Source organism: Arachis ipaensis, chromosome B07 (assembly GCF_000816755.2).
Source record: "Arachis ipaensis cultivar K30076 chromosome B07, Araip1.1, whole genome shotgun sequence".
NCBI classification, from domain to species: Eukaryota; Viridiplantae; Streptophyta; class Magnoliopsida; order Fabales; family Fabaceae; genus Arachis; species Arachis ipaensis.
In genome coordinates, this window is record NC_029791.2 from 12,533,032 (window position 1) to 12,546,712 (window position 13,681).

At 32.4% G+C, this 13,681-nt stretch overlaps 2 protein-coding genes across 6 annotated transcripts; one reads left to right on the forward strand and one right to left on the reverse strand.

The window, feature by feature from the left end:
• Positions 617-4,878, forward strand: LOC107608987 (E3 ubiquitin-protein ligase SDIR1). Of its 4 annotated transcripts, none has more exons than XM_016310794.1 (9): positions 617-779; positions 1,522-1,667; positions 1,821-1,875; positions 1,984-2,036; positions 2,145-2,373; positions 2,521-2,635; positions 2,902-2,953; positions 3,430-3,555; positions 4,521-4,878. In XM_016310794.1, exons 2-9 carry the CDS (start codon positions 1,590-1,592, stop codon positions 4,638-4,640), a joined length of 828 nt encoding a protein of 275 aa, XP_016166280.1. In that variant the 5' UTR covers positions 617-779; positions 1,522-1,589; the 3' UTR covers positions 4,641-4,878. The 4 variants fall into 4 exon arrangements, with proteins under 4 accessions (XP_016166280.1, XP_020962984.1, XP_016166281.1 ...); XM_021107325.1 differs by having other exon boundaries at positions 3,433-3,555; XM_016310795.1 differs by having other exon boundaries at positions 2,905-2,953.
• On the reverse strand, positions 5,535-8,072 carry LOC107608988 (peptidyl-prolyl cis-trans isomerase FKBP20-1). Of its 2 annotated transcripts, none has more exons than XM_016310796.2 (6): positions 7,840-8,072; positions 7,085-7,203; positions 6,626-6,759; positions 6,462-6,541; positions 6,146-6,238; positions 5,535-5,992 (listed from the first exon to the last, which is right to left on the reverse strand). In XM_016310796.2, exons 2-6 carry the CDS (start codon positions 7,191-7,193, stop codon positions 5,848-5,850), a joined length of 561 nt encoding a protein of 186 aa, XP_016166282.1. In that variant the 5' UTR covers positions 7,194-7,203; positions 7,840-8,072; the 3' UTR covers positions 5,535-5,847. The 2 variants fall into 2 exon arrangements, with proteins under 2 accessions (XP_016166282.1, XP_020962986.1); XM_021107327.1 differs by having other exon boundaries at positions 5,987-6,056.

A 13,681-nucleotide genomic window follows, 5' to 3' on the forward strand; every position in this document is an offset into this window, starting at 1 on the left:
CAAATATTAATATTTTTATATTTTATTTAGTAATAAATTAAAATAAATAATAAAAAATTTAATTTATTATTTTTTATTCAAAAAGTTTAAAAAAATATATAATAATAAAAAATATAATTATTAAAATTTAATAAAATAATAAAAAATTAAATTATATTTTTTATTAATATTTTTGTGTTTTTTTTTGTTAAAATAGATATAAAATATACTAATTTAATATCTTTATATATAATATCTTTGTTTATGTCTCTGTTAAACATGATTTTATGTCTCAATATTCTGACAAACCCAACCTAAGTTTACATATAATCAACTTAAGTTAACCAAATAAACAATGCAGCAATTCATTGGTCAGCGACAAACTCTTAAATAGAGCTCAGTATCGCGACGGATTAGTTCTTGACCTACCGAATTGGGAGATACCGTGAGAAACCAAAAAAACAATTTATATACCTATTTAAACAAATATCAAAAGTTTAAAAAAATTTTAGGCCTCTCAAAAATTTTTCCTAGGTAGGCACAAGAACTAAATGATGAGTACATTTGGGCCAAGCCCACTTATGTAAGGTCAGAATGGGCCACTAACAACTGCATTAGATATGGCCTCATTAAAAGTAACTCAGAAACGGAGCCCAAAAAGAAATGCAGCAAAAACAAAAAAGCAACGTCATGATCTTTGTTGGTGGCGAAGTAGAATTGAATCGATAGAGATACCACAATCGAACGTTCCGTTTGTGATCGAAACTCTGTTTTCCGATCACTGCCTCAAATCCAAATTCGTAAGTCACATCTTTCGCTCTGATTTCTAATTCGCACGCATCATCGCATCAAAATGCTTCATGATGATTCTTTTGGCCAGTAGCGGTTTTTGTTAAGGAGATTTTTAAGATGTTCAATCCATCTGAATTGCGATCTAGGGTTTTTTTTGTTTGGTTTAATTTTTATTTTTTGATGGGGTTTTTGTTCTTTTCGATTTATCTTAGGAATCATATTTTTGGTTGTGGTCATCAGTGTTTTGCTTGCTTCATTACAAGTATAATAACCCGGAAGTGATTTGCCATTGTCATGATTCTGATTTTTAGTGTGTTCTTAAGGATAGTCGGTAAGGGATCAATTGTTGTTGAAAATCATGCCTTTAATTATGTCTGTTTCTGTACTCCGTGTGTGGATAATTAGTAGCTGGCACCTTTCTAGTTAGAGATTTATCTTTTTGGATAAATGTAATTATTGAGAAGAAAATAGGTGGAAATTTTCATGAAGAAAGGACAAGAACAAAATCTAGCTAGAAGGGGGAAAAAATGAAGCATAGCTTTCCAGTCTCTCAATATGAGACAGGAAATTTTCCATGAAAACACTGTGTGCTCTACATTAAATAGCTATCATATAATGCTATTCCAAAAGTTTCTTGTCTAAAAAGCTATCATATTTTAATGGTGGAGAATCTGTTTGAATCATGTTGATTTATCATTTATGGTTGGATTTCTTGTGGTCTGACTATGATTTGTTTCACAATATTGGCAGGTTTTAATTGTAGCTTTCTGTTTAGTCAAGTGGTGAAATTTTAATTTAGGTTTCAACTCCATAAAGCCATGAGTTTTGTATTCCGGGGAACAAGAGCGGACATAGAAAATGGATTTCCAGGATTTATGCCTGAGCGACGTGCATTGGTATGTAACTTCTATACCAATTATCTGCATATGGATGTCAGTGAAGCTGACTATTGTGATGATTTTTTGCGTCTTTGTTTTTTGAATAAAGGGCTGTCTCATTTTTTATAAAACATTAACTGAAACCAAATATTAATTCCATTTTTTCTTCAGCGTGTTCATCCAGCACGTCCTAGTAATTCCAATTCACTCACTTTCCTCGTCACAGGTACTAAACTTCTGTCATATTATGCACATGTTTTTCTTTTTTCCCTTTAATTATCTGTGTACTGTGTCCTCATTATCCTATTCTGATCATATTGCCTACATTATTCAGTTCTCTTGTTGTTCATGATACTTAACTCGCACCAGATGTCACCAAATTTTCTGGTATGATCTTCTAGAATCTAGATGATAAATACAAATGTTTTCCATGTAAACTCTGATTTTAAATGATTAAAGTGATTTATGCCGTCTTCTATTAATTTCTGTCTGCAGCTCTGGCTGGTGCTTGGTGTTTTCTTAATGGCTACAATGTTGAGGATGTATGCAACATGTCAACAGCTTCAAGCACAGGCTCAAGCTCATGCAGCAGCAGCTAGTGGGCTTTTAGGCCACACTGAGCTGCGGTTGCATATGCCGCCATCAATTGCCCTTGCCACCAGAGGACGCCTACAAGGCCTCAGACTTCAACTTGCACTTCTTGATCGGGAGTTTGATGAGCTAGGTCGTGAAATTTTATTCATTTTTCCACTTAGCTGTTTAGAACCTTTTGAATCTAATTCTGCGGAACTTTATCAAGGTGTATATTTCACATGTACTAGAGTTATGTAGAATGTTTTATTCATGTAATTTTTTTTTTTACTTTGTACAGATTATGAAACACTAAGGGCTCTTGATTCTGATAATGTTCCTACTGCACCTTCCATGACCGAGGAAGAGATAAATGCACTTCCTGTACACAAATACAAGGTTTCTGGTCCACAAAAGTAAGTAACGGTCAGATTAATTCTATCTCTAAGAGTAATTCTAATTAGATGAGAACCCCAGTTGTGATAACGAATTATTATTTATTGCATTCTTCAAAACTGCACCAATTGTTTTCAAAAAAAAAATTTCTTCTAATCTTTATATTTTTATTATTCACCAATTTAAAGGAGCCTGTGACATGATTTTGCAAGATTCTATATACGCTTCTTAGAAATTATAAATTTATAATTCTGGTTTCTTGACAAGAAGCTGCATTTGCTTACAGCAGTGGCACTGGTTCCTCAATGCAACAGGGGTCATCTTCCACTCCTGCGGAGGTAGCAACTACATCTTTGGTTATTTTGTTTTATTTTGGCTAATTGGCTTAAACAAGTGACATATATTGCATCCGTTGACAATTCCACTTTTTTCTAGGAGTGTTCATACTTAATATTAGTGCTTGCCTTTCCTGTGCTTTGACTATATTGCATTACCATTATGAACACATCAATATCCTCACATTTGTCATTATTGACAACTTTATTTGCCAATTTCTTTAGATAGGTAGTATTTCGTGTATATAAAGTTATTAGGGAATGAAAATCCACTGCCTGTATTGTGTATCAGTCTATATGATGCAATATGTTTTGTTCTCTTAAGCAGATCTCTTGTTTGATAGATGTTTTTATATTTTTTATGGGGAGCTGATAACAAAAGCTTCTGATCACATGCTTTTCTAGCAAATCTCTATGGTCTGAGCTTAGTGTAGAGTGACAGATTGAAATAACTTATTGCTTCATTTTATTTGTGGCAGAAGAAGCAAGACAATTCAAATGTAGCTGGAAGCATGAAAGCCGCTGATGATGAGCTGACTTGCAGTGTATGTTTGGAGCAAGTTAACATTGGGGATGTACTTCGTAGCTTGCCCTGCTTGCATCAGGTTTATACAATCATCCCATATCTTTAGTTTTTATTTGCATAGAAAATTTTTTGTTTTCAATTGTAAGTGTGTGAGTTTCCAAGAGACAGAGAAAATGAGCAATCGGTCAAGGAGAGAAAATTCTGATCAACTGAAGCTGGTACTTCAAAAATCTTGTTAAGAGTAAAGACTTAGTATGACAGGTTGCATTATTTAGAAGTGGAAGCTCACTCATCAATGGCATCATTGTAAACGGTCTCTCTGTAGACATGATACATGACAGAGCACAATGGCGTCATTTGATTCATGTAGCCGACCCCACTTAGTGGGACAAGGCTTTGTTGTTGTTGGAAGCTCACTCATCAATTCTATATTACAACCTGAGCTACTCCTAACTCCAAAGTAGCTACTATACTAGACTAGGTGTTATGTACAGCTGGTGTAGAATGGATACTTAACTAACTATAACAGAATACAACTGCTACTTTGGCTTCTGATCCTATGTTGCAGGCATAATAATGCTGAATAGTATGAGTTCCAAGACCCTGAGTCTATAAACCAAACAACAGCCTTGAGTCTGCTTTAATTTAGTTAACTCCAACCAGTCACCTTGACCTTTATAAGTTGCTAGAATAGGCTTTACATGTGGCCAACAATTATAATTGAGATTGAAAGTATATCTGATCTTACCGATGGTTGAAATTGGATATCTTGAATTATGTTGCTGGCATGACCCTTGTTATATTGCTGAGTTTTTTCAATTTGAGCTGGGCCATTTAGATCGAGACATGGATGCAATTAGGTTAGCACCATATTTATATTGCTGGCATCTGGGCATGTTACTTGCCTTACTTAGATTTGATGTCCAATTTGTCTTGAGAGTTATTTTACTAGGAAGAAAAATCATTTATGCAAAATTTCATTGAAGTTTATAATCTTTATATATATCTGAGGCAATCTGACTGATGCAAAGCTTGTTTTTGAAGTTTCATGCGAATTGCATTGATCCCTGGCTGCGACAACAAGGAACATGCCCCGTCTGCAAATTCAGAGCGGGATCTGGGTGGAATGAAAGTGGAGCTAATGATATTGCAGATATGGTTTGATGTCCTACTCTAATTTTTTTTTGTGAATGAGGTTCTGATTGTTTTAAACAGCTGTAACTAACGTGAATGCATCAAAACAAGTGGCTTTATGACTAGTAGTTTTGTAATTACAATAGTAGGGATTTGAGGGTTAGCATGTAACAACTATATAATATGAATCTTATGCTTGCCACTGAAATTACCAAGTTTCTTGGCCTGCTTTTGTACAGCATATTTTTTACAGTTATTTTTTTCTTCACCTTCCTGGGATCTCTTTTTACGGTTGTTCGGTTAGAAAATTGAAATATACTGATGTGGGACACAAATATGCTTAGGCTATGGAGACTTGTTTTATCTTTTGTGTCTCTAAAAAGTGAAGACAGTTATGACAATATATATACCGTAATATCATGCCATACTGTTGACATCAGCAAGGTTTTGAGCCGCTGATGACTCTCTCTATCTTGTGAGAGTTTTCTTTATATAAATAAATAAATCTCAGTTTAAGTATTCCTAACTTTACAAACTTATTTTTATTTAAACAGAACGTTCAGTACTTTCATATTTTATAATATCAAACACTCTTTATGTATGATTAGTAAATTTAATTACAGTTGTGTGATGCTAAATATTTGTGCAAAAAAAAATAGAAATTTAGGTTTAAATTTTCAAGAAAAACTGTTTATTTTTTCTGCCCTTTTTTCAGAAACTTTTTTTTTTTTTTGGTTTAAAGAAACACTTATTTTATTCTAAAAACACAAACAACTGAGGTCATTATGCATTTTCTTACTAGTAATTATTTGACTCACATCTTCCATTCTTTCAAAAGTTTTGCAAATAATAAATACGATTAATTGTTTAAAATAAAATCATTTTAACAAATTAAACTTTAAAGAAATACAACCAAGATGGAAATGGAAAAACCAAAATACCAACTTCATTCCTTTGTTGTACCTAAATTCATAGTATACAAAGAAAGATATTATATGCTTAACCGACTGGATAATCAACTCAGCAACAGAGCAAGGAAAATTATGCTATAGGATCTTTTAGAATACTATTGCAATAAGAAAACACGTCATTTAATGATGATTATTGTTTTTGTTCATTCTAAAGTACCAAAACCTATAATATTTTGTATCATTAATGTGGCATTTGATTCCTACATTGTTCAGTATAGACTCATGGGTAAGGGATAAAAGACACTAGTAGCTATTTGATTAACACCCTACTTTCCTTTCCCTTTGCCCTTTCCTTTCTTGGATTCTAACTTGGCCTGCACACGAGCAGCAGCCGCCGCCTTTGCTTCTTCTCTCTTCTTCTTCTCTTCCTCCTTCGCAGCAGCCGCCATTTCTCTTTGCTTCTTTATCTCTCTTTCATTTTCATGTCAAATAATAGACACACCAAATTACTTTCCAAGAAAAACTAGCATACATCCTAGCAAAAATAGAAAGAAAGAAAAACAACCCTAAACTTTTGAGAAGTTCAGATGCAATAAAATGGTTGGTGTAACATGTGCTACTTACTCTAGCCTAGCCCTCTCCTCTGAAACACTTCCGAGGCTTGATCCCTTACGAGGTCGACAGGAAACTAGCTCAACTTCGAAGATGAGTGTCGCACTGCGATGCAATAAAAATAAATCATAAATTTGCATTCACAGTTAGGTGCAACTTCTCATGATAATCAAATTTAGATGAAAAACCAAGCTGTAAGAAATAACCAACTTTCTCTTGAATCATTGCAGCTTTTTCATTTCTGAGTTAAATATTTCGTTAAAGAAAATATGTAACAATAATTATGTACGGGAGCAAAAACAATTTAAGCATAAAATGAGGTTAGTACCCAGGGGGAATATCCGGTGGCGCTCCTGCACTGCCATACGCATACTCTGGCTTGCATGTTATTTTTGCAATTTCTCCAACCTAGTAAAAACCAGCAAAAATCATAAGATGATGAAAAGTTTTTATTTAAAGGTTACACCTCATGAAAAGTGTGTTTGGTTTAACCTTCATGGTTCTCACAGCAATGTCCCAAGCCCTGATAACACTGGCACTTCCAATCTCAAAAGTGAAGATAGAGTTATCCTCATGTGTTGTGTCAAATACTTCACCAGTATCAGCAAGTGTGCCTTCATAATGCACTGGCATGGAAAACAATATTACAAAGGTGCTCTAATAATTTTACACTCGACAATCCGATAGAATAGAACAAGTTATAAAAGTACATTGCCAAAACTGCTTCTAAGGATGACAATTATAGAAATAGAGAATAATCTCATCCACAGAAGCACATTAACCATGAGATATGTCTAGACCAATTATTTAGAGTAACATTATTAATCATCAATCATCCAATATTGTAGTTGATAAAGTATAAAAGACAGAAAATCACTCATTCATCACTTGATGAGTGGAACAAGGCTATGAATCAAGTATTAACATAACATTAACAGGCACAAGCATTACCATCAACAAGAGGAAAATCTTCTGTTGGAGACACAGCATCTAGCTTGCTTTTTATCAGAATGGTTTTAGTGACTCCTCCATCACCAGTCAAATCAATTGCATCACCCATGGTTTACACACTATTAAGATCACAAGAAAAAGAATAAAATAAGATAACAACAACGCATGGATAAGTTATGCACTCTCTTGCCCCTTACAAGAATTACAAGAATTACAAGAATTTCATCCCAAAAGGTAAGCTCAAAGAGGGAGGGTTATCCCTATCACACTAAGCACAAATCACTGGGAATCATGCAAGAAAAAACAAAGGAAGAAACAAATGGAGAATCTCAGAGACAAGGGGATGAAACTTATCTACAGCATAGCAATTTTAACCATATAAGAATATCCCTAATTCCCAATGAACTACATTCATAATACAACTAAACTGCGCCACGCAATTAACTCTAAATAATAATAAAAACAAGAACATCATGCAATTGCAATCCCTCACAAGACAAATTAAAACTAATAGACATTAAACCTGTATTCCTATTCCTATTCCTATTCTAATATTATATTCTCCACCAAGATTACGCAACTTTCGATTCCCAAATTTCAAAATTGAACACGAATTTCACCATTCATACACTAAAACGATTCAATCTTTGCAGCATACCAGAGCCATTCTCGCAAAGGGTAAAACCAAACAATTCTCAAGAACCATTAATAAAATATGACAAGAATTTAGCAGAGTGGCGAAGAGTCAACGATACCGAGAGTGATGAACCCCTTCTTCAGCTGAAGGAACAAGAAGAAAAAGAAGGAAACGAAGAAGCCTCTGAAAGGAACCGGGTTACCGAATCGACGTTGAGTGATGAAACTGAAGAGTTTTGGAGAAGTTGTGTGGCCATATGCGTTCTTTGAAGCTATATACGAAAATGGAGCAAGGATGCCGTTAAATACCGCATTGGGAATCAGGGAATCTAGATTCCTCACGCGCATCATCGGCGCGTGAAAAAACAGAAATAGAAAATACATTTTATTTTTATTTTTTTTTATAAAATCTTTAAGATATTAAATGTGAAAGTGATATTCTTCAACTAACGAAATAGTGAGAAATAGTGAGACAGGAAGAGCATACATTATTTTTCTATAATTTTAAGAGAATACAAAATAATAATAATAATAATAATAATACACAATTATTTTGCATCTCTATTACTAATTTAACAATTAAACAAAAGTAAGTGGCTGAATTTAGAAGTTAATTTTTTTGGATATTGAATAAAAATTGGTATAATTTTTTAATATTGGAAGTTATGGTGTTTTACAAAATTATGGAGGTTATAGAATTCGCAGAGTGCGAATTGTCGGATCAAAATTTTTTTAATTTATAAAGACAATATGCATATTGCGTATTGTATTATTTTAATATTAAATTACAATAAACAGTTTGCGTATTGTAAAAACACAGATTGTGTATTGTCAGTGCAATACGTATTCTGCGTATTATGCTTACACAGAACAGCGCTTCCAAAACACTGTAAAACTCTATTTTTTGTAATATTAACGTAAAACTCTATTCACTCTTCCCTATTAAAATAAAAAATCTGAATTTAGAAGGACAAAATAGAAAAAATTTTTACGTTATTTATGTAATAATTTTCAACGGTTATCAATAAAATTTTTGTTAAAATGATTTTTCGAACACAAAATAATTATTGAATATCTTCTTTATAATTTAAAAATAATTTCTATTTTCTAGTAATAACTTAAAATGAGAAATACAATAAACAATGAGGTATTATACTATTATTGCTTCCAGTATATTTCTTTTTCTGTAAATTATATTCACATTGGTTGGATCCCATAAAAATCGTTTAACACATTTCAACAAGTAATAGTATAGCTTTGAAAATAAAAACAATGAGCACCGTTTAAGTAACCCATGATCCATGGAAATGGCAAGATTGTGAGAATCGAATGGGTCATTAAATTAGTCAAGTGACTAATTGAATAATTTAATTGGAATCAAATTGTAGTTAAACTGATTTAATTAAATATATAATAAAATTATAATAAATTTTAATATATAATTTTAAATATTTAAATTTAGTAATTTTTAAATTAATAAAATTTAAAATTTGATAATTTTACACAATAAATTTTTTATAATTTATGTTAAAATTTCATAAATAACTTTAAATATTAAAGTTTATAACTAAAAAAAAAATCAAAATCCATATAAATGTTTGAAATTTTTGAATGACATTATCTTGTAATTGTTGATCACTCTATACTTGTTCCATCTAAATTACATACAAATTACAAATTACATACAGCAGGCATTATAATAATTTCAGCAAAATCTAAAATTATAGAATGATTAACCAAATAAAAAAATTAACTGAATTCAAATCAGTGGACTAAATTAAAAAAATAGAATTATTGAATAGCAGAAGAATCCTACATCAATTCATATAATTAACCAAATAAAAAAATCAATTGAGTTCAAATCAGCGGACTAAATTAAGAAAACACAGAATTACTAAAAAATAGAAAAATTCTGCATCAATTCATATAATTAATCAAATAAAAAAATTAACTGAATTCAAATCAATGAACAAAATTCTTTACTGCAGCAACCAGCAATTCATATAGTTAATTAACAAAATAAAAAAATTAATTGAAAAACCATTACAACTCATCGCGACAGAAAGCAGAGAAGGCATCTAGGTCACGACGGTAGAACAGATGTCTGATGACATTGACAGAGAATCTTCAAACGACCAGACAACGCCGACCAGGGAAGCTTCGTAGTTCAGACGAGCAGACAACGACGCCGCTGACAGCAGCTTCGATCCGCAACGGTGAGTTCTTTCTGCCCGTTGGAGTTCCTTCTGCCCGGTGACAACAACTTCGATCCAGCATCGATTATGGTAGGGACAGTGGCCTTCGTTTGAGTTGGAGAAAGACTGGAAGAGGAAATTAGGTAGTGTTTGTTTTGAGGTATTGAGACAGAGATTGGGAGATTGAGACTCAGTATCATGATTGTTGGTTCAGAGATTGGTACTAAAACTGTCTCTGTCTCCAAAATTTCAGTATTTCAGTACCTCCAAAAAGTGGGGATACAGGGGACTAAAATTTTTAGAAATGGAGACTGAAACTTTAATAACATTTTATACCTAAAATACCCTCATTTCAATTAATTAATTATAATTTTACCCTTTGTGCAAATTAAATTAGAGTTTCATTTTTATTTCAATTTCTATCTCCCATTTTACACCAAACAGAATATTGAGATTTATTTCAATCTCTGTCTCTTAGTCTCTGTCTCTCTGTCTCAATCTTTCTGTCTCTATCTCTCCACCAAATGCTATCTTAAAGTTGAGGTGTGATGAGAGCTCTTCGCAAAAGGGGTTGGATGACTTGGGTCAGCTATGTGGGTTCCGAAATGGGTTTTCTTTTTTCTTTTTTTTCTCGCATTAAAATAACACTGTTTTGGAGCAATAATAAAAGACCGATACTTTTAAAAATTTGTCCGATTTATTGATTAATTATCGGTTCAATTGATTTTTTATTATTTTTTTACAACATAATTTTGGAGTCAACTGAATTAATCAAATGATCATATTTAATTAATCTAATTAAATCGATCGATCCAATCCAATTTTTAGAACCTTAGTAATAAGATTAGCTATTCTCTGTGTAAGCATTTAAATGCACGCTTTGTAAACCACGAACGAGGAACGAAGCATCGTTATATCAAGTTATCAGGAATTATATTCATGTTAAATGCTTGATATTTTATATTTAAACTTTTTATAGTCTGATAAAATAATCACTTTTACTATATTTCAAAAACCGAGATTCTTTTTTCTTATAAAAAAAATTTTGTTTTTATTTTAATCAATTGATGTTTTTTTTTTCTTTTGCCTCTAGGAGTTATTCGAATAAAATTTGTAAAGAAAGTAGGTTTGAAATACGAAATTATCATCATTTTTCTATTCTGAATCAATGTATTGTGTTTATTATTTTTACAGTAAGAATTGTACCTGAAAAAATTTCAACGCTCAAATTAGTACAGATCATGAGAGGTATTAAGCTAAAAATCATATCTGAGTGTATATATTTAAAATAATACATATTTCACGAGGTTATATCTTATAATATTACGAGTTCATCTCTTTATATCATTCTGATATTATGAATTACTTTTTAGATTTAGTTGATTTAGAAGAATGAGTTATCTTTTCATAGGTTGCTTGATGTTTTGTTGGGTATCATATGAGTCACATACATTTCTGTAAGTGTATATATAATCAATATTGTAACATTGTTTTAAGAGGGAAATAATAGATATAACGTAGCCATTAAACTCATAAAATAAATTATTAGGTATTATGTCAATTGATGAAGAATTACCATCATCCTTGTATCATCTTCTATGTAATCTTCTTAGAATATGAGATAATAATCGAAAATGATTTCTTAAGACTTTATATACTCTTGAACTCGATTCTTAGTAATAATTGACTTAAAAAAACATTTTAGAACAAACTCCCAGATTTAGTATGTCTTTCTTTTAAGAAAGGCTTTTTGAGTTTCAGATCTCAATCAAAACGTCTCATTCTTTAAAGTGAAATTTTTTATTTTGCTCATTTTTCTTATAAAGTTCGAACTCTAACGGTTACTTCTATCAATCATAGGTTACTACTTCAATTTATGAATTTAGGAGTTGGATTTTGAATCAAATTTTGCAAAGGGTTATTATAATTACTTTTTTCGTCCCTAACGTCTTGGGTCAAAATCAAAATCTTCCCCCACTTTTTTTTATTATTAAAATTATCCTCAATGTTATTGAATGTTTTAAAATCATCCTTTTGAACATAATAATTTTTGAAATAACATAAATACCCTTTTCTTATTATCACTACTCAGTACTCACCCCACCCAACCATTCTCCCATCCCTTCCCAGTTCCCACCTAAAACAGAAAAACCAAAATGAAGAAAGGAACAAAAGAGGGAGAAGAAAGAAAAGGAAAGAAAGAAGATGGAGGTGACGGTAGGAAAGAGGGCGGGGATCTTCCAACGTCGGCGCTGGCTTCTCTCTCCCTTTCTTGCCTTGCCAGCTGCACCTTCCGACGTTGGCGCTAGCTTCTCGGCACTACCGTACGACGTGATGGCGAAAATAGCGGCGTCGTTTGATGACCCAACCCTGAAGGTAGCGTCGGTGGTGTGCCGGTCGTGGTGGGAGGCATTACGGCCACTGAGGGAGGCAATGATGCTGCTCTGATAGGGGAAGAAGTTCAAGCACGGAAGCCACAGGGGAAGCAGAACGTAGAAAAGGCACTAGAGTCGTTCGAGAAGGCAGCGTCGCGTGGGTTTTCACTTGCCATGGTGGACGCTGGGCGCATGTATTGGGGAGAGGAGAAAAGCAAAGACCCCTTGATTTGTTCCTGAAATCTGCAAAACTCAGAAACTATGCTGCAGAGTGCAATGTAGGGATTTTGTATTTACAAGGTATTTCTTTTTTAAACTAATTTTAAGGTTGAGTTTCTAATTGTGGATGGATATTGGATAAAGAATATTTGTGTTGTTCATAGTGTGTTGACTTTAACTCAAACTAGATTAGTTCATATTTAATAACTTAAAATACAATAGAAAAAACATGGGAATAAACGCGGAAAGATTGGAAATTAATTGCATTGTTTATAGACTTGGGTGCATTATCATTACCATTTTAGGCTTTTGCTGTGGAACAAACTAATGAACACGTAATTTAGCTCACAGGTGCCTTTGTTTCCTTAACCAACAGGTGGTTCAACTGTTCAAGCCTTGGTCAGATATGCAGCTATGTTAAAACTTAAAAGGCGAGGCCGGTACCAATAGAGGAAGAGTTGAGGTTACTGATGGAGAGGGAGAAGAAGGTGGAGAAGGAGGCGGAGGCAAAAGTAGTGGGGTGGCAGAAAGGGAGAGAAGAGAAAGACCAAAAGAGAGTGAAGAGATACGGGAGGGTAGGGGAGTGTTTGTTTTGTTTTTTAATATATTTTTTAATATTTTTATTTTTCTGAAAGGGTGAAATTGTCTGAAAATTATTATTTATGAATAAAATGATGATTTTATAACGTTTTGTAACATTAAGGATGATTTTAATAAGATAAAAAAGTCAAGAACGATTTCGATTTTGACTCAAGTTGTTAAGGACGAAAAAGGTACTTAACTCTTTTACATATTATGATTCTAAGATTAAGAGTTAACGTTTTTATTCCTTGAATTTCAGATTGAATTTTTTTTTATTCTTCGATTTTACAAATTTTTCGTAATGAGTACCCCCAACTCGTAATTTGTAGACTCAAGTGTTTAAGTTTTCAAAATTTTAATGGACACATATAAAAAAAATTCAAGTTGTTAGAATTAATAATTAATAAATTTATTATGCATAAAATAGTAACTTAATTGCAGAATTTGAGTTTAAGATAAAGAAATTATGTTCTCTTATAGACAATTGTATATGAATTTTATTCATTTAAATGCAATTTATCTAAATAATTTTTTCTATCAAAAGCAACTACGTAAATAATTATTGAATTATGAAAATTTTCAATTTAGAT